This window comes from Peromyscus californicus, unplaced genomic scaffold (assembly GCF_007827085.1).
Source record: "Peromyscus californicus insignis strain IS unplaced genomic scaffold, ASM782708v3 Scaffold_22__1_contigs__length_63687245, whole genome shotgun sequence".
Lineage (NCBI taxonomy): Eukaryota > Metazoa > Chordata > Mammalia > Rodentia > Cricetidae > Peromyscus > Peromyscus californicus.
Window position 1 is genome coordinate 61,909,874 of NW_026294525.1, and position 23,123 is coordinate 61,932,996.

General features: G+C 47.3%; 1 protein-coding gene across 4 annotated transcripts in view; it reads right to left on the reverse strand.

Annotated features, from left to right (window-relative positions):
• Afg1l (AFG1 like ATPase) overlaps positions 1 to 23,123 on the reverse strand; it is a 195,340-nt gene that overhangs the window by 146,409 nt on the left and 25,808 nt on the right. The window contains exon 1 of one of the 4 annotated variants that reach the window (XM_052751533.1): positions 20,039 to 21,168. The exons of 1 other annotated variant lie outside the window; for it this stretch is intronic. In XM_052751533.1, coding sequence (XP_052607493.1) covers positions 20,039 to 20,177 — 139 coding nt within the window. In that variant the 5' untranslated portion in view covers positions 20,178 to 21,168. Of the gene's footprint in view, positions 1 to 20,038; positions 21,169 to 23,123 lie in introns of those variants that run through there. 2 more of the 4 variants (XM_052751531.1, XM_052751534.1) reach the window with 2 other exon arrangements.

The following is a 23,123-nucleotide window of genomic DNA, read 5'->3' on the forward strand; positions in this document are numbered from 1 at the left end:
CAAACATGGACGCTGACACATACAAGACGATCATAACCCTTACATACGCCCGGAAGCATGATTGGCACTGTGTCCACAAGCTGGAGCAGAACAAAGGACTCAGGGGCCTATGTATGGATGGTGAGAAGGTTCTTGTGGGGTGGAATCCATTATCTCTAATAGAATTCAGAACCTTAGACAAAATGGTAGACAAGAAAATCAAATGGGGAGCTGGAGATATGGCTCAGTGGTTAAAAGCCCTGGCTGCTCTTCCAGAGAAACCAGGTTCAATTTCCAGTGCACGCGCGCGCGCGCGCGCACACACACACACACACACACACACACACACACACACACACACACACGGCAGCTCACGGCTGTCTGTAACTCCAGTTCTGGGGAATGCAGTTCTGTCTTCTCTCCTCCAGACATACACTTGGCACATAGACATACATGCAGGCAAACCATCCACACATATAAACAAATAAATACATTTTTAAAACAATAACAACAACAACAAAGAAAATCCAACAAAAACAAGCATTTTCCCTTCAAGAAATGTCGGAAATTTGTTCCAATCTTGAGGTTTTAGCTAGTGAATATTGATAGCCCCAGCTACCTGGAAACCTGAGGCAGGGGTACAACTTGAGCCCAGGAGTTTGGGGCCAGTCTGGGCAACATCTCAACAAAGGAAATGGGGGAGGGAGGAAAGAAAAAAGAGAAGAAAAGTGAAGAAGGAAGGGAGAGGAGGAGAGGAGAGAGAGGAAGATTTAAAGGCCCTTGCCGCCATCTTTCCTTTCTGCCACGATGGTGCACGTGAATGCCGAGGCAGACACTCCCAAGAGCATCAACAATGCCGAGAGAGAGGCAAACTTGGGGTTTTCAAATGCTTGAGCATTTGAAACCTCAGAGCCCACCCCCAATGACACACTTCCTCCAACAAGGCCACACCTCCTCCAACAAGGCCACACCTCCTCCAACAAGGCCACACCTCCTCCAACAAGGCCACACCTCCTCCAACAAGGCCACACCTCCTCCAAGGCCACACCTCCTCCAAGGCCACACCTCCTAATCCCTGTCAAGCGGTGCCACTTCGTAAGGACCAAGCATCCAAATATATGAGCCTGTGGGGGCCCTTCCTATTCAAACTACCACAACACAGGAGAGAAAATCCTGAGATTCTTTTTCTAGAGATATAAAACATACATAAAAAGCCTCCATGGCGTGTAAGGGGGGGAGACAAAGAGGAAAAAGCCCACAAGAACTTAATGTTAATATTTTTGGCAGTGATAAGGATCAGACCCCAGGCCGTACCAATGCTGGGCAACTGCTGTACCACTGAGGACCCACACACCCCAGCCTTATAAATGTAACTAATGATTCTAGTTACTCCATACTCAAAATTAACAACAACGTGTTCAAATATGTAAAAACTCTGCAAACGACTTGGCTAGAGTGAGACTCAGCTGGAAAACATTCTGTGCCATGTGTGATGGTGCATTTCCTAACCACTCAGAATCACAGTTTTGAAGATACCTGGGGAAATTTAGAAAGACCTTATCACAAAATAAAATCAAAATGGCCTAGCTAGCCCTGGGTTCTATCCCTATTATTACATATTTAGATCAAAAAAAAAAAAAAATCTGTGACAACTTCTCAGCCCCAAGACGTCTGAGAACTGGGCATGGTGGACAGGGGGAATTCCAGGTGGCCACAGAAAGATCAAGAGTTCATCCAGGGGACAGAGGCAGGTGGCTTTCTGTGAGTTCAAGGCCAGCCTGGTCTACACAGTGAGCTCTAGGCCACTAACCAGGGCTATACAGTGAGACCCCATCACAGAAGAAGAAGAAGAAGAAGAAGAAGAAGAAGAAGAAGAAGAAGAAGAAGAAGAAGAAGAAGAAGAAGAAGAAGAAGAAGAAGAAGAAGGGAAGGAAGGAAGGAAGGAAGGAAGGAAGGAAGGAAGGAAGGAAGGAAGGAAACAAAACAAGGAGAAAGCAAACAAACAAAACGCATAACTAAACACTGAAGCAAGCTACCGCGTGTCTGTAACAAATGTAAAACATTTCCAAGGCAAAGAAAACTTTTTGTTTATCTCCAGGACACTTCAGGACAGATGTATATCCAGAAGTGGTCAACAGAATTTGTGATTAGTCTATTTTCAAGTCATCAATAACAGCTCATGCCTATAATTCCAGTACTTAGTTGTGTGTGTGTGTGTGTGTGTGTGTGTGTGTGTGTGTGTGTGATGTGTTGAGTGTGAGCATGTGTGATGTGTTGAGTGTGAGCATGTGTGAGGTGTTGAGTGTGAGCATGTGTGATGTGTTGAGTGTGAGCATGTGTGATGTGTTGAGTGTGAGTGTGTGTGATGTGTTGATTCATGCGCCCCATCATACAGGTCAGAGGGCAAGGTCTAGCCGGCTCTCGCTCTCCCCCTTTGGGGCACAGGCTCTTGTTTTTGCTGCTGTGCCTTATACTCCAGCTGTGTCTTATACTCCAGCTGTGCCTCATACTCCAGCTGTGCCTGCTTCCAGCTGTACCTTATACTCCAGCTGTGCCTTATACTCCAGCTGTGCCTGCTTCCAGCTGTGCCTTATACTCCAGCTGTGCCTGCTTCCAGCTGTGCCTTATACTCCAGCTGTGCCTGCTTCCAGCTGTGCCTTATACTCCAGCTGTGCCTGCTTCCAGAGGCTTTTTCTGTCTCCACCTCCCATTTCAAGATACTAATGCTGGGATTTCAAGCGCATGCCACCACATCTGGAATTTTTCTTGGGGGGGAGGGTTCGAGACGGGTTTCTCTGTGTAGCTTTGCACCTTTCCTGGACTAGCTCTGTAGACCAGGCTGGCCTTGAACTCACAGAGATCCAACTGGCTCTGCCTCCTGAGTGCTGAGATTAAAGGCGTGCACCACCACCGCCCGGCCACATCTGGATTTTTATAAGACTTCCGGGAATCAGACCCCGTGGTCAGTCTTGTGCGGCTAACACTTTTACCCCCTGAGTCATTTCCTGGGACTTCAGTCCTGATGAAACCGCTGAGAGTTCAAGGCCAGCCCGAACCACAGAGTGAAATCCTGTCTCAAAAGAATGAGAGAAAGGGGGCGGGGAGGAACCAATCAATCAATAAATCAGTCAACAGCAGAGCAGACTGACAGGTGTCTGTAACCCCAGCTTCCAAAGTTAAGGCTACCCAAAGTGTGAGGCACAAGTTCGAGGCCAGTTGGGCTACACAGTGAGACCCTTTCCCTTCCAAATACCCTGAAGAAACAAGAAACCCACAGGCTGTGAGAGGAGTGTGCATACAACATAAAAGCCATGTGCTTTGTGCTCATTTGAACAGCTCGAGGATTCCTTTCCACAGAGTGGATTCCATGCCAGGCACCGTGGTAATCCAGACTCGGGGAAACAGAGGCAAGAAGAACAGGGCAGCCTAGACTGCAAGAGACTCAGTCTCAAAAAGAAAAAAAAAAAAAATTTGAAGAATCAACATTTGGAGTCACATTAAAATTTAAGGCTAGGCCAGGTGGTGGTGGCGCACGCCTTTAATCCCAGCACTCGGGAGGCAGAGACAGGCGGATCTTTGTGAGTTCGAGGCCAGCCTGGTCTACAGAGCAAGATCCAGAAAGGTGCAAAGCTACACAGAGAAACCCTGTCTCAAAAAAACAAAAAAAAAGTACAAATAAAAAATAAAGTTTAAGGCTGGAGCTGCTGGTCATTGGTACAAAGTGTCCTTGCACAAGGTCCTGGGCGTCATCCCCAACAGCAGAATAAAAATTTAAATATTGTTTTTAAGAACACAAGTGAAGCAGCTCTGAAAGGTGACAGAAAGCTGGCATTAACAATCACCAACCTAAACCCCGAGACGGCGTTGTCTTAGTGTCTGACTTTTCCAGACAAATAGCAACAGAACTGAGGGGACGGTTTTCCCTCACAGGAGAACACTAAAATAACGGGAAAGGCCAGGAAAGCAGGGACCCAGCCAGGCCGCGGAGCTGAGCGTGGGAAGCCGCGGGTGTCACCTCACTGAAGCCACCAGCACGCCACAGCCCACAGCCACAGCCCACAGACCACAGCCACAGACCACAGCCACAGCCCACAGCCACAGCCCACAGCCACAGACCACAGCCCACAGCCACAGACCACAGCCACAGCCCACAGCCACAGACCACAGCCACAGCCCACAGCCACAGCCCACAGCCACAGCCCACAGCCCACAGCCACAGACCACAGCCACAGCCCACAGCCACAGCCCACAGCCAACAGCCACAGCTCACAGCCACAGCCCACAGCCACAGCCCACAGCCACAGACCACAGCCACAGCCCACAGCCACAGACCACAGCCACAGCCACAGACCACAGACCACAGCCACAGCCCACAGCCACAGCCCACAGCCACAGCCCACAGCCACAGCTCACAGCCACAGACCACAGCCACAGACCACAGCCACAGACCACAGACCGATCCTGCGTGTCGCGGCCAGGCAGCCGAGATTCAAGCACAAACCTCTCAGCTCCTCCTTGAGTTTCTTGGTCAATCAGCACCTGGCTTTCTCTGGCTCCTGCAACAGGGCAGGGTCATAGGTCATCACCACTGCTGACCAAACCTCTTCCACCCCACCAGAGCAGCTTTGTCAACTAAAAGCCCAGGGTCAAAGGGTCAGGGATAAACTGCTCATGTGACTCTACTTAGCCCTTGTGTTCCACACAGCTGACCTGAAAGAACTGGAGGGCAATTCGATTTATGTACAATTAATACATATAAAATACAGATATTAGAGGAAAACAAATGACATAGTCCTCTACTATGAAGCTGACACCCAACACCCACCAAGTTAGGTGAGACCACAATGGCGACTCAAAGTGTCAGTGGTTACCATAAATGGATGAACCTGGGCACAGAATTTGACTACGGTGCATTTAAGTTTAAAAAGTAAGCCAGGCAGTGGTGGTGCACACCTTTAATCCCAGCGCTCGGGATCTGCAGAGGCAGGCGGATCTCTGTTAAATTTGAGGCCAACCTGGGCTACAGAGTGAGTTCCAGGAAAGCTACACAGAGAAACCCTGTCTCAAAAAAAAAAAAGTAGCTAGGAGCCAAGTGTGGAACACATCTACAATCCCAACACTCAGGAGGCTGAGGCAGGGGGGACCGCCACAATCTTGAAACCAATCTGGGCTACACAGCAAGAACGTCTCAAAAACAAAAGACTCAGCTGGACATGGTGGCCCCTCACGCAATCTCAGCACTTTTCGTGGCAGAGGCAGAAGCCTGCAAATCTGAGGGCAGACTGGCCACCCAGGCAGATCCTGACTCAAAATACTCTTCAATTACCTATAAAAGAATCGACAAAAACAAAAACAAAATCAAAAACCATTAAACAGAAGAATTTACTTAAGCAGTGAACAACTGGAGAAACAAAGTGTCTACAGCACAAAGCTCTGTGCTGAACGCTGCAAATACAATCCAGGCTCCAGGCTGAGCTAGACGGGTGCTGTAACTCCTCCCAAGAGACTGACAGTACCCTTCGAAAAACACAAACGTGGACAAAGACTCTAACAAAAGCCTGGTCTGCAGCAAAGGGAAGGACAGGGGCTGTGAGATCCCAGAGCCAAAGATAGCAGCCTAGGCCAGGAAGTAAAGGAAGTGGGTGAGAGGAAACCATGCTTCCACGGAGATCAAAGGGACGAAAGGAATCAGCCCGGGGAAGGAAGGGAGGTGGCACACTGGCGAGCCAGAAGGCTGGAAAAGCAAGTGTGTGGACACAGAGTTCAGTATGTCTCTGGAATCAAGTGGAAGGGGGTGCCAGGAACTGCAGAGTGAGATCCCATCTCCCCCCAAAAAAGGCTAAACAATATCAACCAATATGCAAGGTCTATATGAAAAATATCAAAATCTTTCACAAAGGCATAAGGGAAATATGAAAAAAGAAGCATATTATAGGAAGGGAAGATAAAACATTATAAATTACCAATTATTCCCAATTAATTTACAGAATAAATACTTCCACCAAAATCCTAACCTACAATTCTTAGGATCTACTGAAGGAGGGCTATGGAGATGCTCCATTGGTAAAGCGCATCCACAGACACCTGAGGACCTGAGCAGATCCCCTGCAGCCACATAAACCCATGGAGCAGCGTACAGACTGTAACCCCAGCTCTGGGGAGGCAGAGCCAACAGATCCTGAGAGCTCACCGGCCCCAGCCCAGCCAGGATGAGCTCCAGGATCAGCGAAGGACCCTGTCTCCAGACTGTCTCCTCTGTAGAGAGGACGGAAGGCCTCCCCTCTCCCTGGGATAGATGTCTGCACTTGCTACACAAACATGGACCCTCACCGTACACACAGGAAGAGAGTGATAAAGAGATCGTGACTACCACATGTGGAAATAAATGTGAAACACTCCAAATAAATATGAAAGCTCCGTCTCCCTGCACTTGGGAGGTGGAGACAGCTAGAGGATCAAGAGTTCAAAGCCAGCTTAGGATACTTGGAAACTATCTCAACCCTCTGACCCCCCCCCCCCCCACACACACACACACACACACACACACACTCGCGCACCAGAGCATTCATGGGGAGGTCAGAGGACAACGTGCTACAGTCAGTTCTCTCCTTCCACCATGAGTCCCCGGGATAACTCAGGTCACTGGGTCACTGGGCTTGGGTCAAGCATCTTTACCCACCAAACTGGCCCAGCTCAGAATAGAAAAATCTTATCACTGTTTTCTTTTTTCTTTTTCTTTTATCAATTTGTAACTACACATTTGTTATTCATTTGAAAAGCACAAGAAGGAGGGTACCATATCTGTATAACTCACTGTTTACCAAGAGTCCACAGTGCCTAGTAGAGGCAGAACAGATATGATAAGTACCCAGTATCTGTTGTGTGAGTGAAGTCAGCTTTGGGGGCAATAGGTCATTTAACAAGCAGCATCTAATACTGAAAAACACAGGCTTTAATTTAGAGTATATCCTACTGGACACCAAGACACCCGCCAGATAAGTTGTTTGTGGTGGCTTGTTTGTTCTGGGGTGGGGTAGTATTCGGCCCAGGTTGACCTCAAATTCACTACGTAGCTAAGGACAATCTGGCTGCTCATTCTACCACCATCTATCTCCCAAGGGCTGGGATTATAAATCCACGCCCCTACATCCAGATTTAATGTAAATATTTTCAATTCAAAACAAACAAGGCACGTATATATGAGTCGCAGGAGTATTTATCTCGGAGAAGTCTGTAGACTGTAGGGCTCAGTCCGTCCATCCGTGCTTATGGACTGCCACAAGCACCTTCCCACCACACCAGGGATGCTACACAGAGACCACCGAAGCCAAAAGGATTATCTGCCCAAATGGAAAGCAGGGTTCTAGTCTCACATGTGCTCTCTCTCGGTCAAAGGTTGGGAAGATTTGTTTGTAGACCCCTAAGAAAGACGGGGTCTCTGAAGCCTTGAGGGTCTCGTCTGTAGCACAAGCCTGCTGACTGTGCCCCATCCCTTGGCACCGGAGGGACCAGTACTGGAGCACACAGGAAGCTCCGGGCCAAGAAAACAGACATCTGTGCTTCTGATCGAGGAGTGTGCTATCTTCAGCAGGGTGTGTGAAGGTAGAGCTCTGACCTTTCGGGTTTTCTAACTACAACAAAAATAAACGAATGGACTACGACTAGTCTGGGTGTTGTCACGCACCTGCAAACCCAGTACCCCACAGGTTAAGGTCAGAGGTTCTCAGACTCCAAACAGTCAGGGCTACATGACAAGACCCTACAAGAAGTGGAGAGAAAGAAGGGGGCTGGGGGGCTAGACAAAGCAACAGAAAAGAAAATGGGCAAAAGCCTTAAAAATTCATGTCATGAATCATGAAACAGCCTATTTAATTGTCCAGTAAGTATATGCGAAGGTGCTCAACACTAATCGTATGAACTGAAATTCTCAGGAAAAAGGCCAGACTTCTTAGGATTCTGCGGTACCGCGTGACTGACTAGTGGCTGTAGAGCGTTGGAATGTTGCAGATCCAGCGCCGGATTATCTTGGGTTATCTTCAGTTTCCTTAACACCTGACTCACTGCCCACCTCAGTGTCGATCTGCCATCCGTGTGACTACTAGGCAAAACCTTCTGGAATGTATTAACCAGACCACTAGCTTTCACCAACCCAAAAGCTAAGAATGGCCCCGGATCCCCTCTCGCTGTAACCACCACTGCGGTGCTTTGAATGAGGACGGCCTAGGCTCATATCTGAATGCCTGGTCCCAGTTGGAGGAGACATTTGGGAACAATTGGTATGGCCTCTTTGGAGGAGGGGCGTCACGGGGGTGGGGTGGGGGTGGACTTTGGGGTTTTCAGAAGCCCACAGCATTCCCAGAAGGTCTCTGTCTGTATCTCTGACTGTGGCTTGATCTCTCTGTCTCTCTGTCTGTGTCAGTCTCCCTCCGTGTGTGTCTGTATGTCTGTGTGTCTGTGTGTGTGTCTCTCTCTGTGTCTCTGTCTCTCTCTCTCTCTGTCTGTCTCTGTGTGTGTCTGTGTCTCCCTCTGTCTCTGTCTCTCTGACTCATGCTTACGGTCCAAGATAGACATGCTCAGCTGCTGCTCCAGAGCCACGCCGTCTGCCTAAAATCAAATGCTGTCTTTTATATGTTGCCTTCATCACGGTGTTTTGTCACAGTAAGCGAAAGTAACCTAGACACTACCTGATTACAAGATGTCAGAGGTTGAGAAGACAGCCGGTCTCTGAGAAGGGACAGGCCGAATCCAAAAACGGAATCAGCGGTCTGATGTGCCCCAGTACGTTCAAATGCCAATGTGTTTGAAGAGCATCTTGACTTACTACTTTCTTCTGTAACTATAGAAACATAAGGAACCATTACCACATTGGAACACAGTATTTGAGGCAATCTGAACCCATGTCCTGGGCCATCATTACTCCTATTGGGCTCCAGAATAAACTATTTCTCAATCACTTTGAAGTGAGAGCTGTGTTTTTCATCAACACTAGTCATCAGGGAAAAGGCAAAACAAAATATATAATAAATATTAGAACATATTTACTACAGTGGCTAAAACACTTTTTTGTTTTGTTTTGTTTTTCGAGACAGGGTCTCTCTCTGTAGTTTTGGGGCCTGTCCTGGATCTTGCTCTGTAGACCAGGCTGCCTCGAACTCACAGAGATCCACCTGGCTCTGCCTCCCGAGTGCTGGGACTGGCTAAAATACTTTTAAAAATATTAATAGGATATATGTGTGATCTAAAATCTCACATAATGCCAGTGAAAACATGGTTTGAGAAGCTTGGAGTGCTAGCCCACACCTCAGGTGACTGAGGCAGGAGGATTGAAAGTTGGGTTCTTCTGACCCTAGAAGCAGTAGGTCAGGAGTTCAAGGTCAGCCTCAACCACAAATCTATTATGAATCCAACCTGGGCTACAAGAGACTAAAAAAAAGAAAAGAAAAAGAAAAGAAAAGCAGCCAAATGTGGTGGTGCACGCCTTTAATCCCAGCACTTGGGAGACAGAGCCAGGCGGATCTCTGTGAGTTCAAGGCTGCCTAGCCTAGATAGTGAGTTCGGCCAGGGCTACACAGTGAGAACCTGTCTCAAAAAAACAAACAACAACAAAAAACATAATTAAATAAGTTGATATAACCATTTTGGAAAACTGGAGTTATCCAATCTAGCTAAATATATGCATATTATATGAAGCAATAATTATATTCCTCATTATAGATTCAACAAAAAGTATATATCTACACCAAAATATAATACACAGACATATTCATAGCAGTATCATAACTAGTGTTAGCTAAAAATTGGGAAGTACCCCAGTATCTAAAAACATAAAATAGATTTAAAAACGGTGGTGTTGAGGGACTGGAGAAATGGTTCAATTGTTAGAAACACTTGCTGCTCTTGCAGAGGACTGGGCTTGGTTCCTACCACCACATCCCACAACCATATGTAACTTCAGTCCAAGGGATCCAACACACTCTTGGGACCTCCAAGGGTACCAGGCATGTATGCGGTGCACATACATGCATGCAAGCAAAACACTCAAACACATAAACTAGAATGAACCTGAAAACAATTTCAATTGACATTAGGAATCAGAGGTTTAGACTAATGATAGAATGTTTGCCGAACATACCTAAGGCCGTGGGTTTGATCCCCTGTATAATGAAAGGGGCAAAGTCATTGGCTAGGCACACCTCGGTGAGTGCCTGTGTCCTGGCTACTAGTGGGGCTAAGGCAGGAGAACTGCTTGAGTCCAAGAGTTTGAGATCTGCCTAACTGACAAGGAGACTGTCTCAAAAAAAAAAAAAAAAAAAAAAAATTTAAAAAACCCAGCTGGGTGTGGTGGTGCATGCCTGGAACCTCCAGCACTCAGGAAGCTGAGTCCGGACAACCAATGTAAATTCTAGGCCAGCCTTGTTTACATCCTTGTTTACATAACAAGCTCCAGGATAGCCAGGACTATATAGGGTGTGTTCCTATCAAAAACAAAAACAAAACCAGAATACTTACTACCAAACAAACCAACAAACACTGTGGTAGTAAGTCACAGTCATTTATTTAGCGAGAGAATGATAGATCACTACACATGAAGAAAACTTTAATTCTGGATTCCTTCACAAACATAATGTTTGGTGAAGTAATCCAGATTTACACTCCTATTTTAGTTCGCTTTCTATTGCTGTGATAAAACACTGACCCAACAACTTCAGGAGGAAAGGGTTTATTTGGCTTACAGGACCCAGTCAGGGTCCACCATCACGGGAAGTCAGGGCGGGAACTCAAACAGGAACCTGGAGGCAGGAACTGAAGCAGAGACCATGGAGGAATGATGCTTACTGGCTTGCTTCCCTGGTTTGCTCAACCACGTTTTGTATACAGCCCAGGACCACCTGCCTAGGGATGGGGCCTCCCACAGTGGGATAAGCCCTTCTTCATCAATTAGCAATTTTAAAAATGCCCCAAAGACATAACCATAGGCCAATCTAATGGATGCAGTTCCTCAATTGGGGCTCCTTCTTCCCGGGTCTCTCTAGTTTGTGTCAAGTTGACCAAAACCAGGCATCACATAAATCAACCAACAGTAATATAACTCAGTGTCAAGTGCCCCTGGGATGGGGTGGGAATAATTAAAGCCTCAGGATGCACAAGTATTCTTTCTATTCCTTTTTCTGGAAGCCAAGGGTAGTGGTATATGCCCGTATACAGTCAGCACTCAGGTTGCTGTGACCAAGGCCAACTTTTACAACATAGTAGATTCTACCTACGTGTATATAACAAGACTCTGTCTCAAAAAAAAAAAAGAAAGAAAGAAAGAAAGAAAGACCCAGGCTATCTACAGAGGCTCCATGGACGATCTTAGAAACACTGAATTCTGTTTGGTGGCTCCACCTGTGGGCCAAGCACTGGGCACTGGGGGTGCTAAGGCAATAGAGTCATCGCTTGTTCCAGAACAGGGTGGGCTAGGTTGGCCTCATCTCAAAAAAGCAAAAAAAGAAACATTGAAAGTCACTTTCTAGACTGCAAATCACTCAATCAGTGGATGGATCCCTGTGCCATGGTTAACCTTAAGCATTCTCTAGATTCAGGTTGCTTCACTCTTCTGTACAAGATGGACTGGAGCACTCACTGACTGAAAACCACTGTCCCCGACCTCACTCTGTACAAGATGGACTGGAGCACTCACTGACTGAAAACCACTGTCCCCGACCTCATCATTCTGAACAAGATGAACTGTGCACTCACTGACTGAAAGCCACTGTCCCTGGAGCTTCGTCTCTGAGACTCAGCTATTGCTGACACAGCCACACATTTCTGACAGCCTCAAAGGACTGCCTCACAACAGCTATTTGAGCCTCGCCAATGATCAACAGGAAGACACAGACTGATCAACCCCACTCCAAAGAGGAGGAAACAGACCCAGCGTGGAATCAAGAGGGCGATCAAAGCCCTCCAGGTCATGTGTTAGCGGGCACCTGGGATCACATATGTCGGCTGGTCCTAAGTCCGAACTAATGGAAAATCCTTCAAAATACCAGTCATGGAATGAAGAAACTTCAATTCTTCATGAAGAGAAAAAAACTCATGCTTGGTTAAATGAAATCAAAACTCTATAAGGCATTTCGATTTCCAGTTTAAAATGTTTACCCAACTGCTGTGAGAAAAATGCACAATCAGGAAAAGCACATTTAATATTTCTAAAGGGCTGGATTAAAATTTCAGCTGTAAACTTCATTACTGTAATTAGATTTTTAATGCATATTTATTAAACATCATTCAAATACTGTGTACAAATTATTCCTGAGTTATTTGTACATTTGTGTGATTCCAGCAAACTGTCAACCGTAGCCACTGACCAATGATGTCCTGCGGCGGCGGCAGGAGCGAACCCCGGGTCACAGGCAGCTCCTCTGTCTTCTGTTCCGTCCTAATCATACCCCAAAGATAAATAAATTTTCAGTTTCTTTTTTGAGAAACTGAAATGGTCACAAAGGACTCAAAAAGTCAAGCCTTCTCGGTGACATTAAAGACCTACGTTTGATTTGCTGATGAGTAAACAAGGTGCAGAATAAAGAAAATCAAATCTTAATTAAACTCTTTCTTTAGAAAAACAACCTAAGCCATCATCAAGGAATGCATCACATGATGATTTACTTTATTTATAAAAGGCTGATTTAGGGGCTTCAAAAGGGTGCTTTTGATTTAAATAGAAAAATTATGAAAATTAAAACTAAATGCTTCCTGGTTATCATTCTTTTCCTTTAGAAGGTAGTTAATGTTAAATGTGCCAATGTGTATAACGTTACAAAAGGAAAAAAAAACAGTACTTTAAATTTCATGATAACAAATCAGTAAAACTCTGCCTAAAAATCTGAATAAAACCATTCTGAAGTAATCATGGGCACAGCCCAGCATATTGAGTAGTAACTCCTTAGTATTCACCCTGTTCACACATCATTTGATAACGAGGCCTAAGAGATTCCTTTATTTCAAATGATAAAGACAATGACTGATCTCTTTGTTGTATTGTTTGATTGAGGCAGGGACTCATGCAACCCAGACTGGCCTCAAACTCACTATGTAGCTGAGGATAACCTTGAGCTTCGGATCTTACCGCCTCCACCTTCAGCATGCTGGAGTTATGAGTGTGTGCCACCATATTGGGTTTATGAGTTATCAAACCCAGGGCACTATGCATGGCAGATAAGCACTTTACCTACTGGGTTTCATTCCCAGCCCTGGTTTATTTTAAACTGGATGGATTCATCCACATACAAATGAGGGTTTTTAAATGGAGTCTGCTGGAGTTACATTTAAAATGTAACCCCGTGAGAGAACTACCATAAGAATCACATGTTCATGGATGGAGCTGGATGGCATCACACTAAGTGAAACAAGCCAGGCACCGACAGACAAACACTGCCTATGCATGTTCACACTTACATACGGAAGCTAAAGTGGATTTCCAGAGAAGGAGAGGGTTGAATGGTTGGCACTTGATAGGCTAGAGACGAAGGGGGACGGAGGAAGGCCAGCTAATGGGTCTCAAAACACAGAGGGATGACTACAGTTTACAATGTACTATGTATCACTAAGAGGTAATAGAGGGGAGCTGGAGGGTTCCCAGCAGAAATAAGTGATAAATGTTGAAGGAGACAGATTGGTAATTGTGTTGACATCATTTACACACTGTATCTATGGGTCCAATTATTGCACTCTACACCACAGATGTGCACAACTGAAAATGAGTTTCAGAGGACAAAAAAGAACTGTATGGCCCCTGACCAGGAAACCTGCTCCCTGCCAGCTAGCTCTCATTAGTGCTGGAGGCTATCCCAGCCACTAAGGAAGAAAAGACATCAATAATCGGACCCACAGCTGGATCCCGAATCCTGCCATGCTGACCTGCCAGACAGGATGGGACTGGGGTAGTGGTGGTATGACTGTTACGGAGTAACCAACTTCTCTCTGGCTGGATTCGAGGCTTCTCCACAGGAGGGAAGGCATGCCTGGTACTGTACACCTAGTCAGAAGATGTAGAGGAAGGGTCACTGGAGCAGGGCACGGTTAGAACCTGCTACTGTTGTCTTGCTAGGTGGCCATGTTGTCCAACTGCCTTCTAAATATGTTCACTTATACCCATAAACACCTGTCCTCTCAGCCGTGGCCAGAAAAGCTTTTTGCAGTGGGTAGTGGTGAGTACAGATCACAGCTAACCGGTCCAAGTGCTGAGAATAAGGCCCTTAAGTGCTCAGCCCTAAATGGGACGTCTATTATCAACTCCTACCCACTCCCAAAGCCACAAGCTCCACCAGGGTTCAGGCAACATCACAGAAGAGGGGACAGGAAGAGGAGACAAAGAGCCAGAGGACGGGGGTGAGTGCTGGGAAACGTTTACTGAGAAATACTGTCCTCTGAATACGGCATGGCTGTCACCCGCGTGAACTCAAGCCAGCGAGTATCCAAGCATGACGGAGGGAGGGGCCCAAGGACTCTCCCTCCCCACCGAGGAGTTCTTCGCAGTTGGCTGCTGAGGGAAGGACAATTTTCTTCGGTAGAGTAGCCACCGGTAGGTTGCCTGTTCTCCAGTGACTGCCCCACACTGTCATATTGGCAACACTTGGTGGGTTATAAGAAAAAAATAAAGCTGGGCGTAGTGGAGTACACCTTTAATCCCAGCACTGGGGAGGAGGAGGCAATCGGCTCACTGTAAATTTGAGTCCAGCCTGGTCTATACAGTGAGTTCCAGGACAGCCAGAGCTACATAGTGAGGCCCTGTCTTCAAACAAACAAACAAACAAACAAAAAAAAAAAAAAAAAGAAAAGAGGGGACGAGGTGTGAGGGGTCATGTTGGGAGAGTCTGGGGGGAGTAGAGAAGATCAAAACACGTTGTATACATGTATTAAGTTGCTGAAGAATACATTTAAGCCATGAATTTTAAAAGAGAATTGCATGTCCAAGCTCTGTCACTTCTTCCTAACTGAAGACTGCCACCTGGTAGAGAACACACACAGAAAACATGTTGCCAAGAGCAGCCTCGGCAGTGAGAGCAATAAGAGAAGAAATCAGAAGGGCTAGCCTGGGCCAACAAGGAGGCTCAGCCGGTAAAGGTGCCGGGCGCACAGGCCTGACACCCCAGTCTCATCCTCGGAACCCGCATAGAGATGGAAGGGGAGAACCGACTCCAGAGTTGTCCTTTGAGCTCCATATGAGGGTCACAGCTTGTACACCCAAACACCACACACACACACACACACACACACACACACACACACACACACACACTAATATTGTTTAAAGAAGAATCAGTACACTGTGATGTGCTTAAGAGATTCACACAGCATTCAGGAGAGGCAGAGGCAGGAGATCTCTGAGTTCAGGGCCAACCTTGTCTACAGATCCAGTTCCAGGGCTACATAGAGAAACTCTACCTCGAAAAACAAAAAAAAATAAAAGAGTGGGTATGAATACTTATCTCTAATAATAAATGCTAATGGATTTGAATTGTTTCACATCCAAACAGTCACCAAATTGAGAACTACGAAGGATGTCCACAGGGCTAATGTACAAGCATAAGGACCTGCCCTTAGTCCCAGCTCCCACGTAAAAAGTCTGGCATGGGAGTAGTCAGTCCATGTTTACAATCCAGTGCTGAGAAGGTGACAAGTAGATCCCTACAGGTCACTGGCCAGCCAACCTACTCTACTCAGGAGACCTAGGTCTCATAACACTCCTTCTCAAAAAAGCAGGTAGATGGATCCTGAGAAACAATACCCAAAGTTGACCTTTGGCCTCCACTTTCACACACACACACACACACACACACACACACACACACACGCACGCACGCACGCACGCACGCACGCACGTACACACACACAAAATAAGTCCTAAGACCATTTTGCACTAGTAATAACTCTACCAAGCCACACGGTGAAACAGGAGCTACTTCCACTCTCATTAGGAAGATCTTCCGTTCATGTCCTGAGGATGAGATTGTGAGCTGGAGGTAAAAGAGGAGTTACCATCTAACAGCAATGCCTCCACTAGGTGCTGTAACAAAGAAGTCCTGAGATTTGATCCCGTAGTCCCTTGCCTCTAGGAAACACATTTTCCCTAGGCTAGCTTAAATAAAGCAGAATTTTAGACAGAAGTTTTTGTATTTTGGAAAACCTGGAGATGCCCTCCTTTTGATGTACACCCCAGTTCTCCATGTCTTCCATGTCTTGGAAGCATCTTCTTTCCATAACATGCACATCTTCCTTAGGACTCACTTTTTGCACTTTCTGCTCTCCACAGCTGCCCAGTCGATTTCCTCCTCCCTCTCCCATCCCATAACTACCTGGGCTCAGCTGCCTAGCACCATCACAAACACCCCGAGTTTAACGAGTCAAAACCGAACCTTGGGGTGGGGAGATGGCTCGGCTTGTTGCCCCCCTCCTCGGGACCCGGGTCATTTTGTAAAGAACTTTTAAAGCCAAAAAATGGAACTGCTCCTTTGGGGCTCTTTTTCTGTTTTGACTTAGTCACCCAAACTGGGAACTCCACATTGAAAACAGATTTTCCTTATCTCTTGCAGGACTAGTCCCATCTATCAATCGGCCATCTCTGAATGCCCTCCTGGCCACCCTGCCCTTCACCATAGCAACAATTTAGGCCTAGCCAAACCGCCTTCTCAACGATTTGAACTTCCAAGTTCCCACCCTGTCTCAGTCCCCCATGCCGGCCGGCATCCTGATGTTTCCAGGCAGCCCTGGGAGCACTCGTGCTGAAACAGATCTGCCCACAGCTCTTCCCAAGAAAGCTCCACAGCATCTCCCTAAGCTTCGACAGCTCCCTTGGCATCAACAGCTCTTTGAAACCAACGGCAGCTCCCCATCCCAGCTTCATCTCTGGCTGCTCTCCCTCAGAACCATAAAAACCAGCAAGGGTCATGGCTGTTCTCTCCACACCTGGCTGAAAAAAAAAACCAAACAAACGACGCTCAGGGTGTAAGAAAAAGAAATGACTAGCAGTCTGCCGAGAACACAGAAAAGGCTCAGCTGGGCCTGGTGGCTCACACCTGTAACCACAGCTGGGAGGCCAAGACATGGGGGCTGCAAGTCTGAAGCCAGCCTAGAGAATGACGCAGCAAGTGAGTTTCAGGCCAGCTCTAGCCAAGGCCCTGGTTCACACATATATGTGTGTATGAATGTATGTAAATGTGTGTGTATGTGTGTGTGTGTGTGTGTGTGTGTGCATGTATACATATAAAAGAAAAAAAGAAAGGGCCCATCACATATTAGCTCTCAAATGTTAGGTATCATAACTCTCCCTTCCAAGTGCTAGGACCCAGTTCATTCACACATCTCCTGACATTTAGTACAAGACTTAAACTGAATTAACAGTGTTGTCACATTTCTACCCATACCCTGGCCACTATGATTTTTGTTGTCGTCCTTAGGTGTTTATTCATTTGCTGAGGCAGAGCTCGACTTGAACTCATTACGTAGCTCAGGCTGGCTCAAACCTGCTGTGATGTTATGAACCGACAACAGCGTTATGATTACCACCCGAACCACAGATGGCACTTTGCTGTCTAATAAAAGTCTTCCTTCTAACTATTAAGAGATTTAAAACAGCTAGGCAGTGGTGGCACACGCCTTTAATCCCAGCACTCGAGAGGCAGAGCCAGGCGGATCTCTGTGAGTTCGAGGTCAGCCTGGTCCACTGAGTAAGTTCCAGGACAGCAGGGGTTACACAGAGAAACCCTGTCTTTTTTTGGGGGGAGGGGGGCAAGGGGGCGGGGAAGAGGTTTAAAACTTGCACAGTTAGTGAAGATTTACTGAGACCTAAAGAAAACAGGCAGTGAAATCAATCGTTTAAATTACAGAAAATACCCAAATCCACCTAATGGAAAATTGCATATCCCAAAATAAAATTCATAATGTTGTGTCTCCTAAGGGCCCAAAAACTTTTCAAGGTTGAGTGTACAAAATGGCTGAACCATGCTTAGCATTAAAGTAACATAAGACATTAAAAACAAAATTAAGGGAATTAAAGACATGGCCCATGGTTAAGAGCACTGGCTGCTCTTGCAGAGGACCCAGGCCTGGTTCTCAGCTCCCACATGGCAGCTTCTAACTGTCTGTGACTCCATTTCCAGGGGATCTGACGTCCTCTTCCGACCACTGCAGACACTAGGCATATATGTGGTATACATACACACATGCAGGCCAACACTCATACACACAGAATAAGTAAGTGTTAAAAAGTAATTAAGGAGCTGGGCGGTGGTGGTGGTGGTGGTGGTGGTGGTGGTGGTGGTGGTGGTGGTGGTGCACGCCTTTAATCCCAGCACTCGGGAGGCAGAGCCAGGCGGATCTCTGTGAGTTCGAGGCCAGCCTGGGCTACAGAGTGAGTTCTAGGAAAGGCGCAAAGCTACACAGAGAAACCCTGTCTCGGGAAAAAAAAAAAAAAGTAATTAAGGAATGACGTGGCGGTGCAGGGCCTGCGATCCCGGCTACTCAGGAGTTTAAAGAAGGAGGGCTTCAGGGTTCGAGCCCCACCTGAACTAGAGTGAACTCAAAGCCAGCCCAGGATGCAAGTGAGAGCACATCTCAAAAAAGAGAAGGGAACGCAAGAGCTCAGTGGGAAGGGCTCGGCTAGCCCTCAGGAGACCTTGAGGTCAAGCACAGCAGAGCCAAACATCAGCAAAAGCCTGCCCTTCCTTTCCTTATATTCTTTTCCATTACTGATTTCCTTCCTTTGTTTAAGCCAATGTTTTCCAAATGAAACTTCAAACAAGAAAAAAAAAATGGAGATAAAATAGAAGTGTGAATACTAAATACCCCCCCGGGGGGGGGGGGGGTATTTCTTGATGTCACGTGGGGGGGGACGGTCAAGAAAGGGGCAGAAAATTGTAAACCAGACTCAACGGATCAGATTTAAACTTCAATATTTCACTTGTTTAGAAAATGGAAGGGAATATCTTTACTTTATTAAAAAAAAAACTCTGTGTGTGTGTGTGTGTGTGTGTGTGTGTGTGTGTGTGTGTGTGAGAGAGAGAGAGAGAGAGAGAGAGAGAGAGAGAGAGAGAGAGAATGAGGACAAGTGGTAGGCGTTGGTCCTCTTCTAGTAAAATTTCAGTGATTGACGGAAACCTATTTTGAGATGATGAGAATCAGTATTAAGTCACATACTTTGTTAAATTCTATCAACTTACTAAGGTATATAAAGAGGCACCTGGAGATGGGAAGAGGAAAAACACAATTGTGGATGGGGGAAGACCATGAGAATAATAACGTCATTCATTCGAAAAGACACCAACCACGCTCCTAAGTGCTGGGGACACAACGGCACAGGGTTTGATGTCTTTTAGTGTAACCAGCAGTTCAGTGAACACAGCGATAAAATTAGCACTTCTGGGAAACTGAAGCAGGAGGGTCTCCAGTTCCAGGTCGGCCTGCACCCCACAGCGAGACCATGTCTCAAACAATAAATTAGCACCCTTGTGGACTTGGTTAGTCAACATATTATCCACTTATGCACGAACACACAACAGTAGAACGAATGAATCCAAGGGCTGTGACCAAAAAAACAAAAACCAAAACTGACGCCTCCAGGAATTAAGGAACATTAGGAATCCAGGAACATTTGAGCCTGCCTCTAGAATGGGGGCGGGGAGGGGGCACGGGGTCCGTGGCATAGCTCGTAAGCCCATTACCAGCCTGGAACCTGGTGGTGCCGGGTCCCCGGCCACCAACTCCACACTTGCTTACCCCATCCCTCCAAGCCGGGCACTTGCACACCTGCGCTCTCCAGCTCTCAGCGGCCTAGGGAGGAACTGGGTGGACCTCTGACCCTCAGATGGAGGTTAAACTCGGGGGGGAGGGGGGACAGCTGCCCGGGGTGCTCAGAGCTCCTTCGGGACAACGAGGCACCAGAGGTCAGGGGACACAAACTCTCCTCGCGGATCCTTACAACCTGCGGGGCCAGGGGGTGCAGCTGTGCAGCTGGGAGGGATCGGGGAGCGGGGTGACCCCAGAGCCTGCGCGGCCCGCTCGTGACACGGTCACTGACCTTTCCAAAGGGGGCTCCCGGGGCCAGGGGCCGGAGGAGGGATTGCGACGGCCCGCGCCCCGCACCCAACACCTCTCCCCGTCAGCCGGCTGCGCGCGGCGGAGCGCAGGGTAACCAAGGGCGACCAGGAGGCCGCCATCTTGAGCTCCGCACAGGGAGGACAACTTTATTGAAACACCAGAAGCGCGCGACGGAGCAGCCGAGGGCCGTGGCGCTCCAGGAGGCCACGCCTGAGAATGAGGGAGCGCTCAAGAGAGGTGACCTCAAGCACAGACAGGCAGGAACGCCTGCCCTGCGCGCCTTCCGGTAGGCCTTGGGACTACAAGCCCCGAAAGCCACCGCGCTTCGAGGGGGGGCGGAGCCCGGCCAGACGCGAGTGCGTGAGGCCGCGGTGGCCACGCCCCCACTGCGGGCCAGCTGGGACCAACTCTCCGCCCTACCCCCCACTGGGACCTGGAGAAACCAATACAGCTTGTAGTAACAATTCCTGAACCTTCTAAGCGTGCATAACACGTAGGTGGCCTGGTGGTGGTCCTGACTTCGTCCAATCCAGTATAATATAGCCTCAGTTTTCTTTCAGTGTCCAACATGTGTCTCTGAAGAGGACCTGAAATGTGACCCTGCCACTTTCCGATTGAGCTGTTGAATAACAGAAGTGATTTTCAATATAGCACAGGCTCACATGCTCTGAAGGAGCTCTTAAGTGGGACAAGAAAGACAACCGCCCCAGATGGACAGCTGGTGGCCGTGGCAGTCATTGGACGGCACAAACAAGGGGACCATCTACCTGATCGCCCCCATTTGAGGTTGGCTACCTTTAGGCTAGATGGAAACTGCAACAAAAGACAAATGGTAAGATTTAACCTCTAGAAGATTCAACTTTTGAAAAAGATTGTGTTTTTCTCTAGGTGTTGTATGTGCTATATTGAAAGTGATTTTTGTGGAGGCCAGAAGTGGGCATCGATCTCCTATAGCTGGCCGGAGTTACAGGAGGCTTTGAGCCACCAGACATGGGTGCTAGGAAAGGCTGGCTGCAAACGTTACACATTCTTTTAACTGTTGAGCCATCTCTCCAGCCCGTATAAGATTAACCTATAATAAGAGATAAAGACTTAAAAGCCTTCCCGGGGGCCACTAAATGTAGCTCAGTCGGTAGTGTTTGCCTAGTGCGTGAAGCCCAAGATTCCATCGCCAGCACCAGCACAAGATTCCATACAGGCACCAGGAATAGCATGTGCCTGTAATCCTAGCACTTGGGAGGTGGATACAGCAGAATTAGAAGTCCAACTACATAGTTACATAGGCCAGCCTGGGCTATATGAGACCCTTAAAAATAAATTTAAAACGTTTTAAACCCTTCAACCATGGATCACATCTGAAACACCTGAACTTTTTTGTTTGTTTGTTTTGTTTTTCAAGACAGGGTTTCTCTGTGTAGCTTTGCACCTTTCCTGGATCTTGCTCTGTAGACCAGGCTGGCCTTGAACTCACAAAGATCCACCTGCCCCTGCCTCCCGAGTGCTGGGATTAAAGGTGTGCGCCACCACTGCCCGGCCAACACCTGAACTTTTAACTGGGGATTATAGAAAACAAGAAAGTCTAGAGTAGCCAGGTGGTGATGGTGCACACCTCAGGAGGCAGAAACAGGCAGATCTCTGAGTTCAAGGCCAGCCTGGTCTACAAAATGAGTTCAAGGACAGCCAGCGAAGTTATACAGAAAAACCCTGTCTCCAAAAAAGAAAAGAAAATGAAAGAGAGAGAGTCTGGAGTATAGGAAGGAGAAAACAAAGTTTCAATTGTGTGGCCAGAAAAGAGAATACTAAGATGAATTCCAGGAAGCCAGGCCATGGTCACCAGAAGAGGAATTCTAAAGAAACAGAAAAGGAAGGTGTGGTGCAGAGTAATTCTGAGATTTTTCTTAGCTAGTTTGTCAAAGTAGGTACCCACCTGCCAGGAGCGGAGCTAGTCTAAAGAGAGACACTGTGCCCCTTTCTTTGCCTATTAGACTATTGAAACAATGGTCCCTAAGAAATTGGAATGTTCCCAAGACTCTCTCTCATGCTGGAAGAAGGAAAAGGCTGAAGGCTGTGCCAGACCAGGAGAGGGGGGGGACTGTCTTCCAGGAAGAGGTTCCACACCGTTCTGACAGCTTGCCAGTCCACTTTGTAGGACACACTGGAGCCAAGACCATGGTGGGTCAGTGACAGGCAGGACCACACCTTGACCAGGACTGCTTAGCTGTTCCTCCCTCTGCCTGCGATTTAAATCAGAGCCTTAGGTCAGGCCCTCAAAGACGGACTTGGCAGGAGGGGAGTGCCTGTGGTCCCTGCTTTTAGCTAGTCATTCTCTCCTTGGTTTCTGTTGTTGTGTGTTTCGCTGTGTTTTGAATCAGGGTCTCACTCTGTAGCTCAGGCTGGCCCCCCTCAAATTCCGGGTGATCGATCCTCTTGCCTTGCCCCTTCAGCACTAGGATTAGAGGTGGGAGCCACGGCTGCCTTACCTCTTTTACTTGCTTCTTAAATTTGGCCTATGAGGACTGGTAGCTGATTCTAGTTTATTAAGGCTGCCAGGCTCTGACCCCAACAACTGTACCCTCTGATTTACACATCCAAATGTACAGTTTTAATGTCATTGTTCTAATAGGAACAACTGTTTCTCCATACCACAGGGAACTTTTTTCCATCACCATTACTAATTTTAGTGTGACACTTTGTAGAAAAAATTAATTAAGTTTAGTTTAGTTCTGGGTAGTGAAAGACCTTTATAAAAGATTAGGTTGTGAGCTGGAGTGATAGTTCAGCAGTAAAAGCACTGACTGCTCTCTCAGAGGACCTGGGCTCAATTCCCAGTACCCACCTGGAGGCTCACAGCCATCCATCTCCAGTTCCAAGAAATCTGATGCCCTCTTCCAGCCTCCTCAGGCACCAGGCACACATGTGGTACACAGACATACACGCAGGCAAAACACTCATACACATAAAATGAATAAATTTTTTAAAACATAGGTTGCTTCAGTCAGGCACACCTTTAGTCCCAGCACTTGGGAAGCAGAGGCAGGCAGATCTCTGAGTTCGAGGCCAGCCTG